Source organism: Pteropus vampyrus, unplaced genomic scaffold, assembly GCF_000151845.1.
Source record: "Pteropus vampyrus isolate Shadow unplaced genomic scaffold, Pvam_2.0 Scaffold306, whole genome shotgun sequence".
Classification (NCBI taxonomy): Eukaryota; Metazoa; Chordata; class Mammalia; order Chiroptera; family Pteropodidae; genus Pteropus; species Pteropus vampyrus.
The window spans coordinates 1,082,229-1,095,339 of record NW_011889087.1 but is presented as its reverse complement, the minus strand read 5'-3'; the positions used below and the strand labels follow the sequence as shown (position 1 = coordinate 1,095,339).

The window sequence follows — 13,111 nt, the reverse complement described above, 5'->3', positions numbered from 1 at the left end:
CTTAGCTGGCTCTGGAGGCTGAACTACGACCTCCTTAGCTGGCTCTGGAGGCTGAACTACGACCTCCTTAGCTGGCTCTGGAGGCTGAACTACGATCTCCTTAGCTGGCTCTGGAGGCTTAGCTGGGGTCTTCAGCACAGTTGGAGAAAGTTCAACCTCTGTAATCAGTCCTGGAGTTATGGCAAGCTCCAGGTCTAAAGGTTGAATTGTGACTTCAGTCAGCTTTGAATGCTTAGCTTGAACCTGCTCTGGATGTGGAAGTGTCACTTTAGGGTGCTTTGGAGGAGCTGTAGTCTTCTGCAGGGCTGTAGAGTGTTCAATCTCTGCAGCAGGTTCCGGAGTTATGCTAAGTCCCAAGTCCAAAGGTTGAACTGTGAAACTGGGAAAGTTTGAATGCTGAGCTTGATCCTGTCCTGGAGCTGAAACTTCCACCTCATTATGGACTGGAATTTGTACTACATCCTCCTTAGGGGTCTCTGGAGACTGATGTGGGGCCTGCTGCAGTGATGGAGATGGTTCCATCTTCTCAGGAGGCTCTGATGGCTGAGTCTGGACCACCTGTTGAGTTAGAGAAGGTTCCATCTCCTTAAGGGATTTTAAAGGCAGAGATGGGGCTTCCTGCAGGACTGAAGATGATTCTGTCTTCTCAGAGGGCTGTGGAAGAGCCTCTTCCTGGGTTGGAAGTTTGATCTCTTCAGTGGGCTTTGGAGGATAAGCTGAGACCTGTTCAGTTGAAGATGATTCAATCTCCTTAGGGGGCTCTGATGGCTCGGCCAGGGCCTCCTGTTGGAATGAAGAAAGTTTCATCTCTTTAGGAAGATCTGGAGTCCGAGCTATGGCCTCTTGTTGACCTGGAAAAGATCCAACCTTTTTAGAGAACTCCGAAGACTGGAAAAGGGACTTGGACTGGGTCGGAGAAACTTCAACCTGATTAAAGAGAACTGGAGATTGAGCAGGGGTCTCCTGCTGTACTGGAGAATGTTCAACTACCTTAGTGGTCTCTGGAGTTATGGAAACCCCCAGATCCAGGGATTTAACTGTGATATTAGGCAACACTGTATGCTGAGTTTTACCCGAACCTAGAGGTGAAGATGTCACCTCATGATGTACTGAAGGCTGAGCCACAACATCCGTAGAGGATTGTGGAGGCTGAGTTGAGTTCTCCTGCTGGACTGGACAAGGCTCAGTTTTTTCAGAAAGATTTTCAGGCTGATTTGGGACTCCTTGCTGGATTGGACAAGGTTTAACATTTTTAACAGGGGTTGGATGCTGATCTGGAACCTCTTGCTGGGAGGACAAAGTTTTCAACTGCTCAGGGGCCAGTGTAGACTGTGTTGAGGATTCTTGTCGGGGTGGAGAAGTTCCAACCACATTAGTGACCTGTGGAGTTACGGTAACCACCACATCCACAGGTTGAACAGTGATATTGGACACCTTCGGAAGCTGAGCTTGAGTCTGACCTAAAGAAAAAACTGTTGTATGATGCACTGGAGAGTGAACTACATCTTCCTTAGAGAGCTCTGGAGACTGAGTTGGGGCCTCCTGTTGGGTTGGAGAAGGTTCAACGTCTTCAGTCTCTTCAAAGGGCTCTGGATACTGAGTTGGGGCTGCAGAAGTTTCGCCCTCCTCTGGGGCCTGAGGGTGCTGAGCTGGAGATTCCTGTTGGGTTGTAGAAGGTTCACCCTCCTCAGAGGTCTGTGGAAGCTGACCTGAGGCCCTCTGCTGGGTTGCATTAAGGGGCACTGAAGGCTGACCTTCAGCCTCATGCTGAACAGAAGGTCCCACTGCTGTAGTGGTTTCTGCTGTTATGGTAAGCTGCATATCTGCAGGTTTGATAGTAACATTGGGCAGGTTTGAATGCTGAGCATGATGGTGACATGGAGTTGAAACTTTCACCTCATGATGTTCTGGAGGTTGAGTTGGTTGTTCCTGCTGGTTTGGAGATTGTTTCACCTCCCCAGGAGAAGGCTCTGGAGGCGGAGCTGGTTGCTCCTGCAGAATTGCAGAAGGTTCTGCCTCCTCTGGAGACTGAGCTGGGGTCTCCTGCTGGGTTAGAGAAGATTCTGCCTCCTTAGGGGGCTCTGGAGGCTGAGCTGAGGATTCTCCTTGGGTTTGAGAAGGTATAGCACCAAAAGGCTCTGGAAGCTGAGGCGGGACCTCCTGCTGGGTTGAAGATTCAATATCCTTAGTAGGCTCTAAAGTTACAGTAAGTTCTATAACCTTGGGTTTAAGTGTAACTTTGGGCAAGCTTGATTTATAAGCTTGAAACTGATCTCCAATTCCTCTTATTCCATCACTCATTGGAATGGTAAAGACTGAAGGTGTGACCTCTTCATGGGGTTGTGCATACTGATCTGAGGCCTCTTGCTGGAGCGGGAAGGATTCAACCTCCTCAGGGGGCTCTGGCAATGGCTCAGCCTCCTCCTGGACTGGAGAAGGTTCGACCTCCTCAGGGTGCTCTAGAGGCTGAGCCATTGCCTCCTCCTGGACTGGAGAAGGTTCAGCCTCCTCAGGGTGCTCTAGAGGCTGAGCCAGGGGCTGAGCCAGGGGCTCCTCCTGGACTGGAGAAAGTTCAGCCTCCTCAGGGTGCTCTAGAGGCTGAGCCAGGGGCTCCTCCTGGACTGGAGAAGGTTCAGCCTCCTCAGGATGCTCTGGAGGCTGAGCCATTGCCTCCTCCTGGCCTGGAGAAGGTTCAGCCTCTTCAGGGCGCTCTGGGGGCTGAGCCGGGGGCTCTTTCTGGACTGGAGAAGGCTCAGCCTCCTCAGGGCTCTCTGGGGGCTGAGCCAGGGGTTCCTTCTGGACTGGAGCAGGTTCAACCTCCTCAGCGCGTGTTGGAGTTACAGTAAGCTGCAGATTAACAGTGACACCATGCAAACGTAACTGCTGCGCTTCAACCCGACTTGGAGATGCAACATTTCCCTCCTCTGAGGCTGGAGAAGTTTCCACTTCCTCAGGGGCCTCTGCACGCCGAGCTGGGGGTTCCTGCTGGACTGAAGAATGTTCAACCTCTTCAAAGGTATCCAAAGGCCCAGGTGGGGATTTTTCCCGCTCTGAAGGCAGTTCCAATTCCCGAGAAGACTCTGGAGGTTGAGATGGAGCCTCCTGCTGAAGTGGAGGTAGTTCCATATTTTCAATATGCTCTGGACGCTGAGCCTGGGCCTCTGCCTGTGGTGAAAAAGATTCAACCTCCTCAAGGGACTGTGGATGCTGAGTGAGGGCCTCTTGCTGGAGTGAAGGTTCAAACTCCTCAGGAGGCTCTAGATGATGAGCTTGGGCTTCTCGCAGGGAAGAAATTTCAACCTCTTCAGGTGACTTGGAAGGTTTATCTGGCATGAAATCCATAGGTAGGCTCTCCTCAGGATGAAAGATACCCATACTGGGATCTAAGTAATCATCCTGCAACTGCTGTTCTTGACGCTGAGGTGTTTTTACCAATTGGCTTAGAGTTCCAACAACTTTGGCATACCGTGAAAGCTGAGCTAGACCTTGCTTCAGGTTTGGGGGTGAAACAATAAGCTTTGCTGGTTTTGAACTCCCACTACTTAGAGGCGGAACAAGGATTTCAAGTGAATGGTTATCTACAGCCTGACCTAGATCTGCAGACTGAATCTTACTTTCAAGCTGAGGAGGCAGAGATAGGGCCTGATTCTGATCCCAGTTTAGCTTTGGAATCTCCTGTGGGAGCCTCTGATGCTGGGTTAGCTTGTCATTCGGATCCTGATGTGGAACAGCAAATTGATCTGACCCTGAGGGCAGGTCTCCATCTGAATCCGTTTCCGAGAAAGGAACCAAAGTCTCAGTCAACTCCTGGGGCAGGGCCAACATCTGGTCTGCGGCAGGGGATCCCAGGTTATTAAAGCCCCCTGGGTCTGCCGGGGGTATGAGCGCATGGGGTGATTCGGTTGTGAAATCAGAGGAGTGCGAAGACCAGGGCTCGGGCAGCCACGGGGGGTCGGAGGTCAGCTGGACAGGGTCCAGGGCCAACACCGGAGGCTGAGCTGCCAGGACCAGCAGCCACAGCAGTTGCCAAGTGAAGAGAAGCCGTGGGTCCCAGAGGCGCAGCCGGGACATGACATGCGGAGGCTCCGGGCGCAGCGAGCGACCCAGGCCAATGGGGCGCCGGCGCCGCGCCCTGAGCGGGAGCCGAACCGTTATGGCAACCTGTGACGCGCGCCGTTAGCAACCACGCGCCCCTCCCCCTGCTTCACGTCTCACCCTTTATTTACGACACTATTATTTACGCCATCTTTATTAGGTTCGGGCGGGCGGAGAAAGCCCCCCGCAAGAGCAAGGCTTTCCCCCAGATCACCAGGGTCCTAGCGTCCCTTTTCAGAGGCGACAACTACCTCCCACTGGGGCCCCCCACCCCCTCACAGTGAGGCAGGATTTAGGCTGCACATCTGGGTGGCCCTGGACTCCAGCAGCCTAGGGGTAGGCGGGTGGGGGGTTAAATGAGGTGAGGGTTTTGTGGGGTGGTGCAGAGTTTCTCAAGGAAGCCACAGGGCCCTGTATCCCAGGAAATTCAGAAGTGTTAGTCCAGTTCTGGCAATCTGAACTCTTCCTCCTCTAAGCTGAAATCTGAGAGACATTCTTCCTCTCCTTGGCCATACTGCTTCCAAGAAAAGTAGCCGACCTACAAAATGAACACCAGTTAGGGTGGTGGGAGGGGACACCATTTGACAGTTAGTTTTTAAATGTTACCATTTCCTCTAAAATCTCAGTATCTATGTGTGATTATTAATTCATCTCTATTAGATAGGGACTACCACTGAATCAGAGATGAATCCAAAATTTCTATAGAAGGGAGGGTGAGCAATTCATTCTGGGAAACAGGGTCTGAAACCAAGTGAATAGCCTTTCACAATGGCATGGGAAAATGTCCCTCAACTCACCTTGGCTCAACATAGCCATTAATCTAGAAAAGTAACAATTCTACTTTTCAGAGGTCTATCCTGTGTGCACACATGGAAAAGACACTTAGGATGTTAAAGCCACCATGTTAAATAATTTTCTTGAAACACTGTAACTGACAGCCAATTTACTTCCTTCACAGCCTTTTTTATAATCTATTTTATTTTAGTCCTTGTTTATTGTCTGGCATGACGTCTAGCATGTGAATTCCAAGGACGAAGGGACTGCATCTTATTCCCAGTGTCTAACACATAGTAATGGTTTTTAAATGGAACTGATTCCAAAATCAGCCTCATTTAGGAATTGATCTGTTATAATCATATAATCAGGTTTCTGAAATCTTTAGCATCAATATTGAATCCCTTGCACATTTCACAGGAAGTTAGACTTCTTAAAATCCAAACTTGGAGAAGTTTGAAGTTTCCTTGACCGGTTTGATTTAATTGAATTAAAATAATTATTTTGCAGAGAGAAAAACTTCAAATACTTTTTCAGAACATAACCACCTTTTCCTTCTCTACTTTTTTTCCCAGCTTTGAGGTGAGTTAAATAACCAGAAATATATTCCCAAATTAAGTTCTCAACGACATGAAAGATTTTTTGCTCTCCCCGTTTTTAAAAACATCTTATATGTAGTAAATTAATATGTTCTTATAGAAATTACTTTGGCAATTTAATCCCTAATTCAGGGTATCCATATAATTGATTTATAGAAAGGTTCTTCAGCAAAATATTTCATACAAAATATATATGAGGTGCTGAGAGCTGGGTAATACACCTTAATTAAAAAGCATACTAGTTTTCAAATGCTGTAGCATAATCGCACTTATAGTCATAGTTATATTTTGCCCAAAGCCCTGGGATCCTTTTTCGGAGGAGTTCTAAAAGGCCTCTCTCCTCTCCTGTGTCCACAACTGTAGAGTACTCTGGCCCTCAAGCCTGCTCTGTTTAAAATAAGGGGTTAATGCCAAGGGCCGGGACCTCAGGAAAAGCCTTAGAAATTCTTTGCACTCAAAAAGAGTTTCAGAGTTTCACATTCCCTATGGATGACAGAGCTGACTGTATATGCCAGTCTTCCAAACCCTGCTGGTTGTTTGAATTATGGCTATATTGGCTATGGAACCCTTGAGCCTTATCTCCACATACTTGAATTATATCCCATAGTTCTTCTTCAGTCTTGGCATCTGTGATCTCTTCACAGGGTTTATACACAACAGCTGTTTTACCACTTTCTGAAATAAAATTAACATGGATCAATTCAGAATTTTCTTATTCTAAAATTTCCTGTATATAATGGTAGCATCCAGTAATTATACATGCTTTTGATTTCTAAAATCAAAAAAGAGCATTTTCCTAGAAGTTCCATCTCACACTTTAGTTTTTTTATTTTTTTTATCGCACTTACTCATGAAAAAATAAATCTGAAGTATCAACTTCATTTGGTTCAAAAACTTTATGACCTTAGACATAGGAACTAAGGAATAATGACATAGGAAGTAAAAACTGTGGAAACAAAAATGTTCAATTATAATATGACTGAACAGTAATGCATTCGGTAGCGGGGAAAGTGAGTTCAAACTTGGGATAGAGACTATTGGATGACAGTAGGTAAGTCATATTAGAAGCAAGGTAAATGTCTACTCCCTGGGAACCAAAATTCTACTAGGTACAATAGAGAGAGAGAGAGAGAGAGAGAGAGAGAGAGAAGAGAGAGCAGAGAGACAGGAGAGTTAGGGGATGGGGGGAGAGAGAGAGAGAAAAGAGAGAGAGATACCTTATAGACAATACAACTTCCTTCAAGGCAAACTAGAGCCACAGGGCTTTTTGATCTAAGGTGTACAAGGGATACCTTAACATATTAGGGAGAGGTAAACAACCCAGATATTTAATTTGGTTCTTAAAGGTTGTTACTCAGAGTTGACAGCTGATGAAGACTCTATATGATGACCAGGGAAGTCAACCTTCACGAGAAGGGTTGCCTATGCTGAAAGGCTGAAACTGACCCTGAGTCAACTCTTACAAGCAAATAAGGTGTCAACAACTTAAGCTAGGTTTCTCAGTCTCTAAGCCTGCAAGGCTGTGAAGCAGAGAAGCCATTCTGTTTGGGGACTCTCTACTGATCATAAAGTTTTCTCTGGGCACAACCTGTAGCATTCACACTACTGTAGAACTCAACAGGGAACATATTTAACACTATTCAATAGCATGACAACTTTCAAGGCTCACAAAAACAGCTGATTATCATATAAGAATCACATTCATCCAATATGTCGCTGCCAGAAACAAAAAAGAAACTGAATTGATTCCAAAAACATAATCTAATAAACTCTCCAAAAGGAAAACAACAATGATAAGAATAGTTAACATATTTTGTCTGTTTACCATGTTCCAGGAGTAATTCTAAGCTTTTTACATTCATCGTCCCATTTACTCTTACAATATCCCCTATGAGGTAAGCTGAATTACTAACCCTATTTTACAGATAAAATGGCAACTTAGAGTATTAAATACCTTCAAATATCTGTGACTATAAAACCTAAAACTGTATAAAATTAGATTATATAAAACAATCTAAGAGACAGAGTTGGAACTCAAATACAGGTGTCCCGAACTTACAATCACTATATAGCAATTCCTCACTTCAGTGGCAAAACGATGTATAAGAAACCAATTTTACGATAGGCTAACTGGTATAAACAAGAGTTAAGTTCCCATGGCATCTCATCAACATTATGATGAAATGTTATGGAATAAAATGTTATTTGAGGAAAGCAAATGAGAAAGAACTGGACCAAACACTGTGTGAAAGGAGGCAAGTCATTCTACATCTGTAAACTGGAAACAATAAAATTTTCTGCCATTTTTCTCACAAATGCCGTTAAGAACAAATTTGAGACCACTGCTGCAAAAGCAGTGAATAAAAGAATATGGAGTGTTTTGGATAACCATTATTTTCATCCAATTAATTTTTCAAAATGAGTTTATTTGCTCATTGAAACTGAAGTACTTGGACAATCAAGAAAGTCTTACCTAAAACCACAATCAACAGTTTCTGGAATGCATCTGACATAGCCTTCTGAATAGCAAGTTTCTGGGTCATCTTCCTTTTCATAAGAAATGATAATGGCCCTAAATCCAATCAAAACAAATAGATTTAAAATGCCTATCCGAATGAAAATTGATTTTTATGCTATGTTTAAAAATGCATCCATGATTTCTAGATTATTGTCTTAGATATTAAGGGCAGGCACAATACAAGGGTATGGGTGAATGGCTCTATTTTAAGGACATCCTGGCAAAGTACTTTTTACTGCTCCCATCTATTCCGGAAGTTCCTGAAGTAGTGGAAGGAAGATGCAAGCCAAGAACGTGGCACAAATCTCACATCACTCACAGATTTCAAATGAACAAGGTGATGTTATACTTCTAGAGACTTTACTCTCCTGTGCATCAGGGGCTGGAATCACACAGTGAGAAAGGCTTGGTGGGTAGTACAGGTGATCTGGCCTCTCCCTGAGCATCACTCATCCGAGCCTAATTTACTCCATCCACTAACAGCCTTGCCCTGACTTAAAATTCTAAGCCTGAGTGCTATGGATTGTAGGGAAAAACTCAGTACCCATCGGAAAGGGCACTTTCTAAGTATCTACATTTGACTCTTTTTCTCCTCAAGCCCTTATACAGGAAGCAAAGGACTGAACATTACATTAGAGTTTATTTTGCTAGAATAACTGAAGGCTATGTGATATCTGTATTTGAAGGGCTATTTTAGCACAAAGCAGATTCTTAACCAAAAGTGGACAAACATAATTTCCCCTCTCCTAAGCAGCTCAGCAAGAAGTCAGATCTAAAATTTTAAAGCTAAAGGTTTTGTCAGGTATTGCCTAAAAACCTGTATTGTAAGGCAGAAAAACTACCCAGGGCTTTAGTTTAGCAAGAGGAGGTTTTGATGATACATCTGAAAAGATGAGTTTTAGAAAGAAAGGGAAAAAAAAGAGAGATTCCCCCACCCACTGGAAACAGACCTTCCTCCAGCTTATCCAAAGGCTCCTCGGCCATGCCGACTCCAGGACTCCTGCACTCATAGGATGGCAACATCACCTCTAAAGCACAGAAGAACTTCAGGCTTTGCTTCCGAAGTGGTGCTACAATATCTTCATTTTCCCTTTCTTCAAGGTCAGAAAGATCCTGAAGCTGTAAGGATTCTGAATTAAAGGTCCTCCCTAGGATCTCAATGAAGACTTCAAAATGTTTTGTGATTAGAAATAAAAGTTAAATTCCAGCAATCCCAGCTATCAGTTGAGGTGTCCTATAGCTTCAAAATCAAGTAAGACTTGCAAATGAATTATTATTATTACTATAGAGACAATTACTTTTTTATTATATGCCATGCAAACATTTGAGAAAATTATGAATGCTACCACCCAAGTCCATGAAATTATTAATTCTAGGTGGCAGGCCAATATTCAGATAATTCCACTTACAGGCCTCTCACATCTCCTCCCCACAACACAGTTCTATTCTTCACTCTAAAGTCTAGGATTTCAATGTTGAAAGGAGTCTGGTTAGTCGAAGAAAATCTATGAAGTTTACCTTGATGATCCTTTTTGACCACCCATTGAAACCAAAGTAGTAATTTGCCAATTCTTGGCATCGGGAGCTGTTTAGGGCAAGGGCTTCATGTTTAACTGCCTTATGTCTGGTGCCAAGATGAACCTAAAGACATGAGATAGACCTAAAAATATTACGACCTGCCGCAAAGACTTATTTTGAATACACCTGAGATTTATCAATACCAATTTCATAGAGTAGTTATAAAGATTAAATAGGGTACAACATTTTAAGCAATAAGTTCATAGTAAACTGTAAATTAATTATTATTTATTATTTTTAAGTCACAGTACTTTTCTGCATCATTTCCAGAACCCTTGATTAACTGGAAGATTTCCCTGACCTCTGGTGGTAAAAGTGATGATAAAACAAACTTAGAAAGCCCTGCACGAATAAATGGTCTGTTGATTGAGTGAATGAAAAAAATGAGCAAATAAGAAAATAAAATTACTCCTTCCAAATTAAGCTGCCTACTAGGAAGGAGAAATGAAGATAAATTTTTAAGTGCTGAGTGCTATGGGGAGGCTAGTCTGTACGGTAAATCACAGTAGAGCTGTTCTGGACAACTAGGAAGCTTCAGAAGCTCTCTGACCCATGGACAGTAGACAGTTGCCACCTTGGGTAACCTTGCCGTACTTCTTGTCGGCAATCATTTTCCTTCATGATACTGAAAAAAAAAAACAAAAACAAAAACAAAAAACCTCTCAGATGCCTTAGGCCTTTCCTTGATTTTAAGATGTTAATCTATTTCTGTATTTATAAAAGGCAAAAAAGACAGGAATCATACGTACCTGCCAAAGTATAAAAAACACATAATTAAACTAGATAACAATTTCGGGAGTGGGGGGTAGTAACTCAAGGCACTGCATTAAATAAAGAAATTGAACATGAATGCCTTCTCCCCTCAACTATATATTGACTTGTAGAACATTTCCTTCACCACTCTATCAACGGCGGGCTTTATGCTGTGAAAATCTCAAAACCTAAAGCTTATGAAATGGCATTAATGTCCAATGAGAGAGAAAAAACTCATTACTCACTGATACCAAGTAATTGTTTCCTAACTTTTCCAGTACCACCTGTAATATCTGAGTGCCTATGTGAAATGGCTAGAAGCAGGTCACAGTCTGCAAATTAAAGAATGCCTGACAAGTAATTATTTCAATAACAGGGCATACAGAAGTGAAGGTAGTACACCTGGAGTCACACTGAGGAGAGTTCTCAGATTTGATGAAGGTTAAATCAATGAGGAAAGGAATATGGGTAAGAATAGGCAGCAAAGTCAGTAAAAAGCCAGATCAAGAAGCCAATCAGAGAAGACAAACAATTACAAAGTAAAAAGTTTGGGAAATCTAAGCCTCACTTACTTATTCATAGGAATTAAAACGGTCCTTGAAAAAGGAATGGTGGTTGAATTGAGGCACATAATAAAATACAATTCTGCGGCTCTGGGAAAGTAAAATTGGATGGCACGTTAATATGGAATAAGATTTCTACAATGCATTAAAGAAGTTTTAACCATTTCGAGGGAAGTGAAAAGAGTTCTGAATAGGCAGTTTAAGTGATGAGGAGGAGGAGGAGAAGGAAGCATCCGCGCTGTGTTACAACTGACTAAAGATCCTGTCCAGCTCACCTATTTTAAGTCCACACAAAAGTAAATATAAGCAAGACTTCTCATGAAGATTTCTTAAATGAAGGGGCAGCATAATATGGCATGGGGTTTAACATTAGTAAGTTTAGGTTTGACTTCTAGCTTCTTCATTTACTGTCATGAACCTTAAGTTAGTCCCTTAACCATTCTGAGTTCGAGTTTCTGCATCTAAAAAAAATTTGGAGACTGGTGTGTAGCAATGCAACTGAAAGCATTCCATAAACCAGAGTGCTGTGCAAGTGCTAGCCTATTATTCCTGAATTCAGCACTTCATTCTGATGGAGCTAGGAATTCTATACTTGGACCCACCTTCACTGGAGATTTCTGAAAAAGCTGCTTCTGGTCGCACGCTGTTTGGGCTCTGTGGGCAGCCCTGGCTGAATAAAACTTGATGATGGCATAGAAACCAGGACGGGCCACTGCAGCGTTTGGGAAGACTCGGACTGAATACAGAAGGCCAAACTGGGAGAACACTGTGAACAGAGAATGCTGTGGGGTGGTCCCACGCCAAGTAAGTGCATGAAATATCACGCCCAGAAAACAAAACTTCTCATTCCCTCCTATTCCCCAAGGCCACCGTGGAGAGGGTGCAACTCAAAACACTTCTCATTTCATGAACAAGTTTTCCTCTGACAGCTTAACATTCGGAAGTATTAGAAGCAACATCTGCTAGCTATTGAGAGTTTTCTGTTGGGGCGAGTTGACTGCTGAGGTCCCCTCTAAAACTAAGATCCCTCTCAGCGGAGACAAGACGGGTAAAGGGTTAAGGCCGGACTCTCGGACTCGCAGTCACCGAGAGGCGGCTTTCTCCACCCTGCCCTCCACCCTGGACCGGCTCACGTGCAAGTCCTCGGCCGTGGGTCCGGCGCTCAGCTCCCAAACCAGCAAAGTTTTGTCACTCTCAGTAGGAACCGCAAAAGGTACTAACTCCACCATCCTACCGTCACTGCGCGTGCGCGGCTAAGGTTCAAGTGGCACTGCGCCTGCGCAAGGCGCGCCCGCGCCTTTTTCAAAGTGGCTCTTGCGAGGGGCGGGGCCAGCTCGACACCCGAAGTCTCCCTCGCCCCGCCCACTCAGACCAGTCTCCGCCTCTAGTTCCCCTCCTACAGCCGCCCCACCACTCCGATGTGGTAGAGTTTTGTGTTTCTCTGTTCAAGTGTATTTTAAGGGTAGAGTCCCAAGGATCGAAGGATAGGGACATTTTTATAGCAGCTGGCTTCATCTTCACTCGTAGAGAAGATTAGAGTTGTAGATAGCATTACCTACTGAACTTAAAAATTCAAATTTCCTGACTGTGTGATGGATGCCTCTGTGTGGGAAATGACCACTAAAGATGCAATCCTTTGACTTAAACGTTTTCATGAGTTTTAAATATGTAAATCAAGGTATAACTCATTAAACCATTAACAATCTAGCATGAAAATCTTTTTAAAAATTCCCTAATTTTCCTACGTGATTCTGGTAAATTGTGAATATGTGTGCCCATGAGGTCAGATGATGTGGAAATTGGGAGGCAGCGTGAGGTGGAGAGAAAATTTTGGGAAAATCAAATAGTTGGCCCTAGTAGGGCACTAACATTGGAGCTCACGGTGCCTGAGAAGAAATGTTCTAGGCTTCCTGATACTGAGCTATTTTGCGAGTACCTCACTGAGAGGGAAAGTCAGTCCTAAAAATCCCTACTTTAATCCTAGAAGGTCAGAGCCAGAAGGAAACTTACAAAAGAGGTTTCCTGGGGTTCCTAAACAACAACCAAGCTGGGCTGTGATGAAGTTTTCACCTGTCCTCGGCAAAATGAGAAAAAGACACTATAATCAGGGTTTTAAATTTTTTTCACAAAACAAAATCTATTTTATTATCCACAAGTATGACCTCCCTGCAATTCTGATGCTAAAAATTGTTTTATGAAGAGATGCTAATAGAGGATAGTTATTTTGATTA

At 43.7% G+C, this 13,111-nt stretch overlaps 3 protein-coding genes across 5 annotated transcripts in view; all 3 read right to left on the bottom strand.

Moving 5' to 3' along the window:
• LOC105303519 (leucine-rich repeat-containing protein 37A-like) overlaps window positions 1-852 on the bottom strand; it is a 45,547-nt gene extending 44,695 nt beyond the window's left edge. Inside the window, exon 1 of the mRNA XM_023521576.1 lies at window positions 31-852. Within this exon, the coding sequence (XP_023377344.1) occupies window positions 31-807 (777 nt within the window). The 5' untranslated portion in view covers window positions 808-852. The remainder of the gene's footprint in view (window positions 1-30) is intronic.
• On the bottom strand, window positions 808-4,143 carry LOC111730301 (leucine-rich repeat-containing protein 37A3-like; the record flags this gene model as incomplete). Its single annotated transcript, XM_023521552.1, has 1 exon — window positions 808-4,143. A coding segment is annotated over exon 1 (3,264 nt), but the record flags the coding sequence as incomplete, so codon positions are not given.
• Window positions 4,144-4,221: 78 nt separating this feature from the next.
• On the bottom strand, window positions 4,222-12,155 carry RDM1 (RAD52 motif containing 1). Of its 3 annotated transcripts, XM_011377102.2 has the most exons (7): window positions 12,014-12,155; window positions 11,483-11,662; window positions 9,505-9,627; window positions 8,937-9,105; window positions 7,942-8,040; window positions 6,058-6,143; window positions 4,222-4,633 (listed from the first exon to the last, which is right to left on the bottom strand). In XM_011377102.2, the coding sequence occupies exons 1-7, from the start codon at window positions 12,107-12,109 to the stop codon at window positions 4,532-4,534; spliced, it is 855 nt and encodes a 284-aa protein (XP_011375404.1). In that variant the 5' UTR covers window positions 12,110-12,155; the 3' UTR covers window positions 4,222-4,531. The 3 variants fall into 3 exon arrangements, with proteins under 3 accessions (XP_011375404.1, XP_023377335.1, XP_011375405.1); XM_023521567.1 differs by lacking the exon at window positions 7,942-8,040; XM_011377103.2 differs by lacking the exons at window positions 4,222-4,633; window positions 6,058-6,143; window positions 7,942-8,040; window positions 8,937-9,105 and adding an exon at window positions 9,120-9,152.
• Window positions 12,156-13,111: the final 956 nt, after the last annotated feature.

Excerpts from the sequence above, each read along its gene's own strand:
- RDM1 (XM_011377102.2), bottom strand. The coding sequence starts at position 12,109 with ATGGTGGAGTTAGTACCTTTTGCGGTTCCTACTGAGAGTGACAAAACT. Across the intron at positions 11,663-12,013 it reads CCACGGCCGAGGACTTGCAC|CATTCTCTGTTCACAGTGTT; the intron begins GTGAGCCGGTCC and ends ACCACCCCACAG. Across the intron at positions 4,634-6,057 it reads AACTATGGGATATAATTCAA|GTCGGCTACTTTTCTTGGAA; the intron begins GTATGTGGAGAT and ends TTCATTTTGTAG.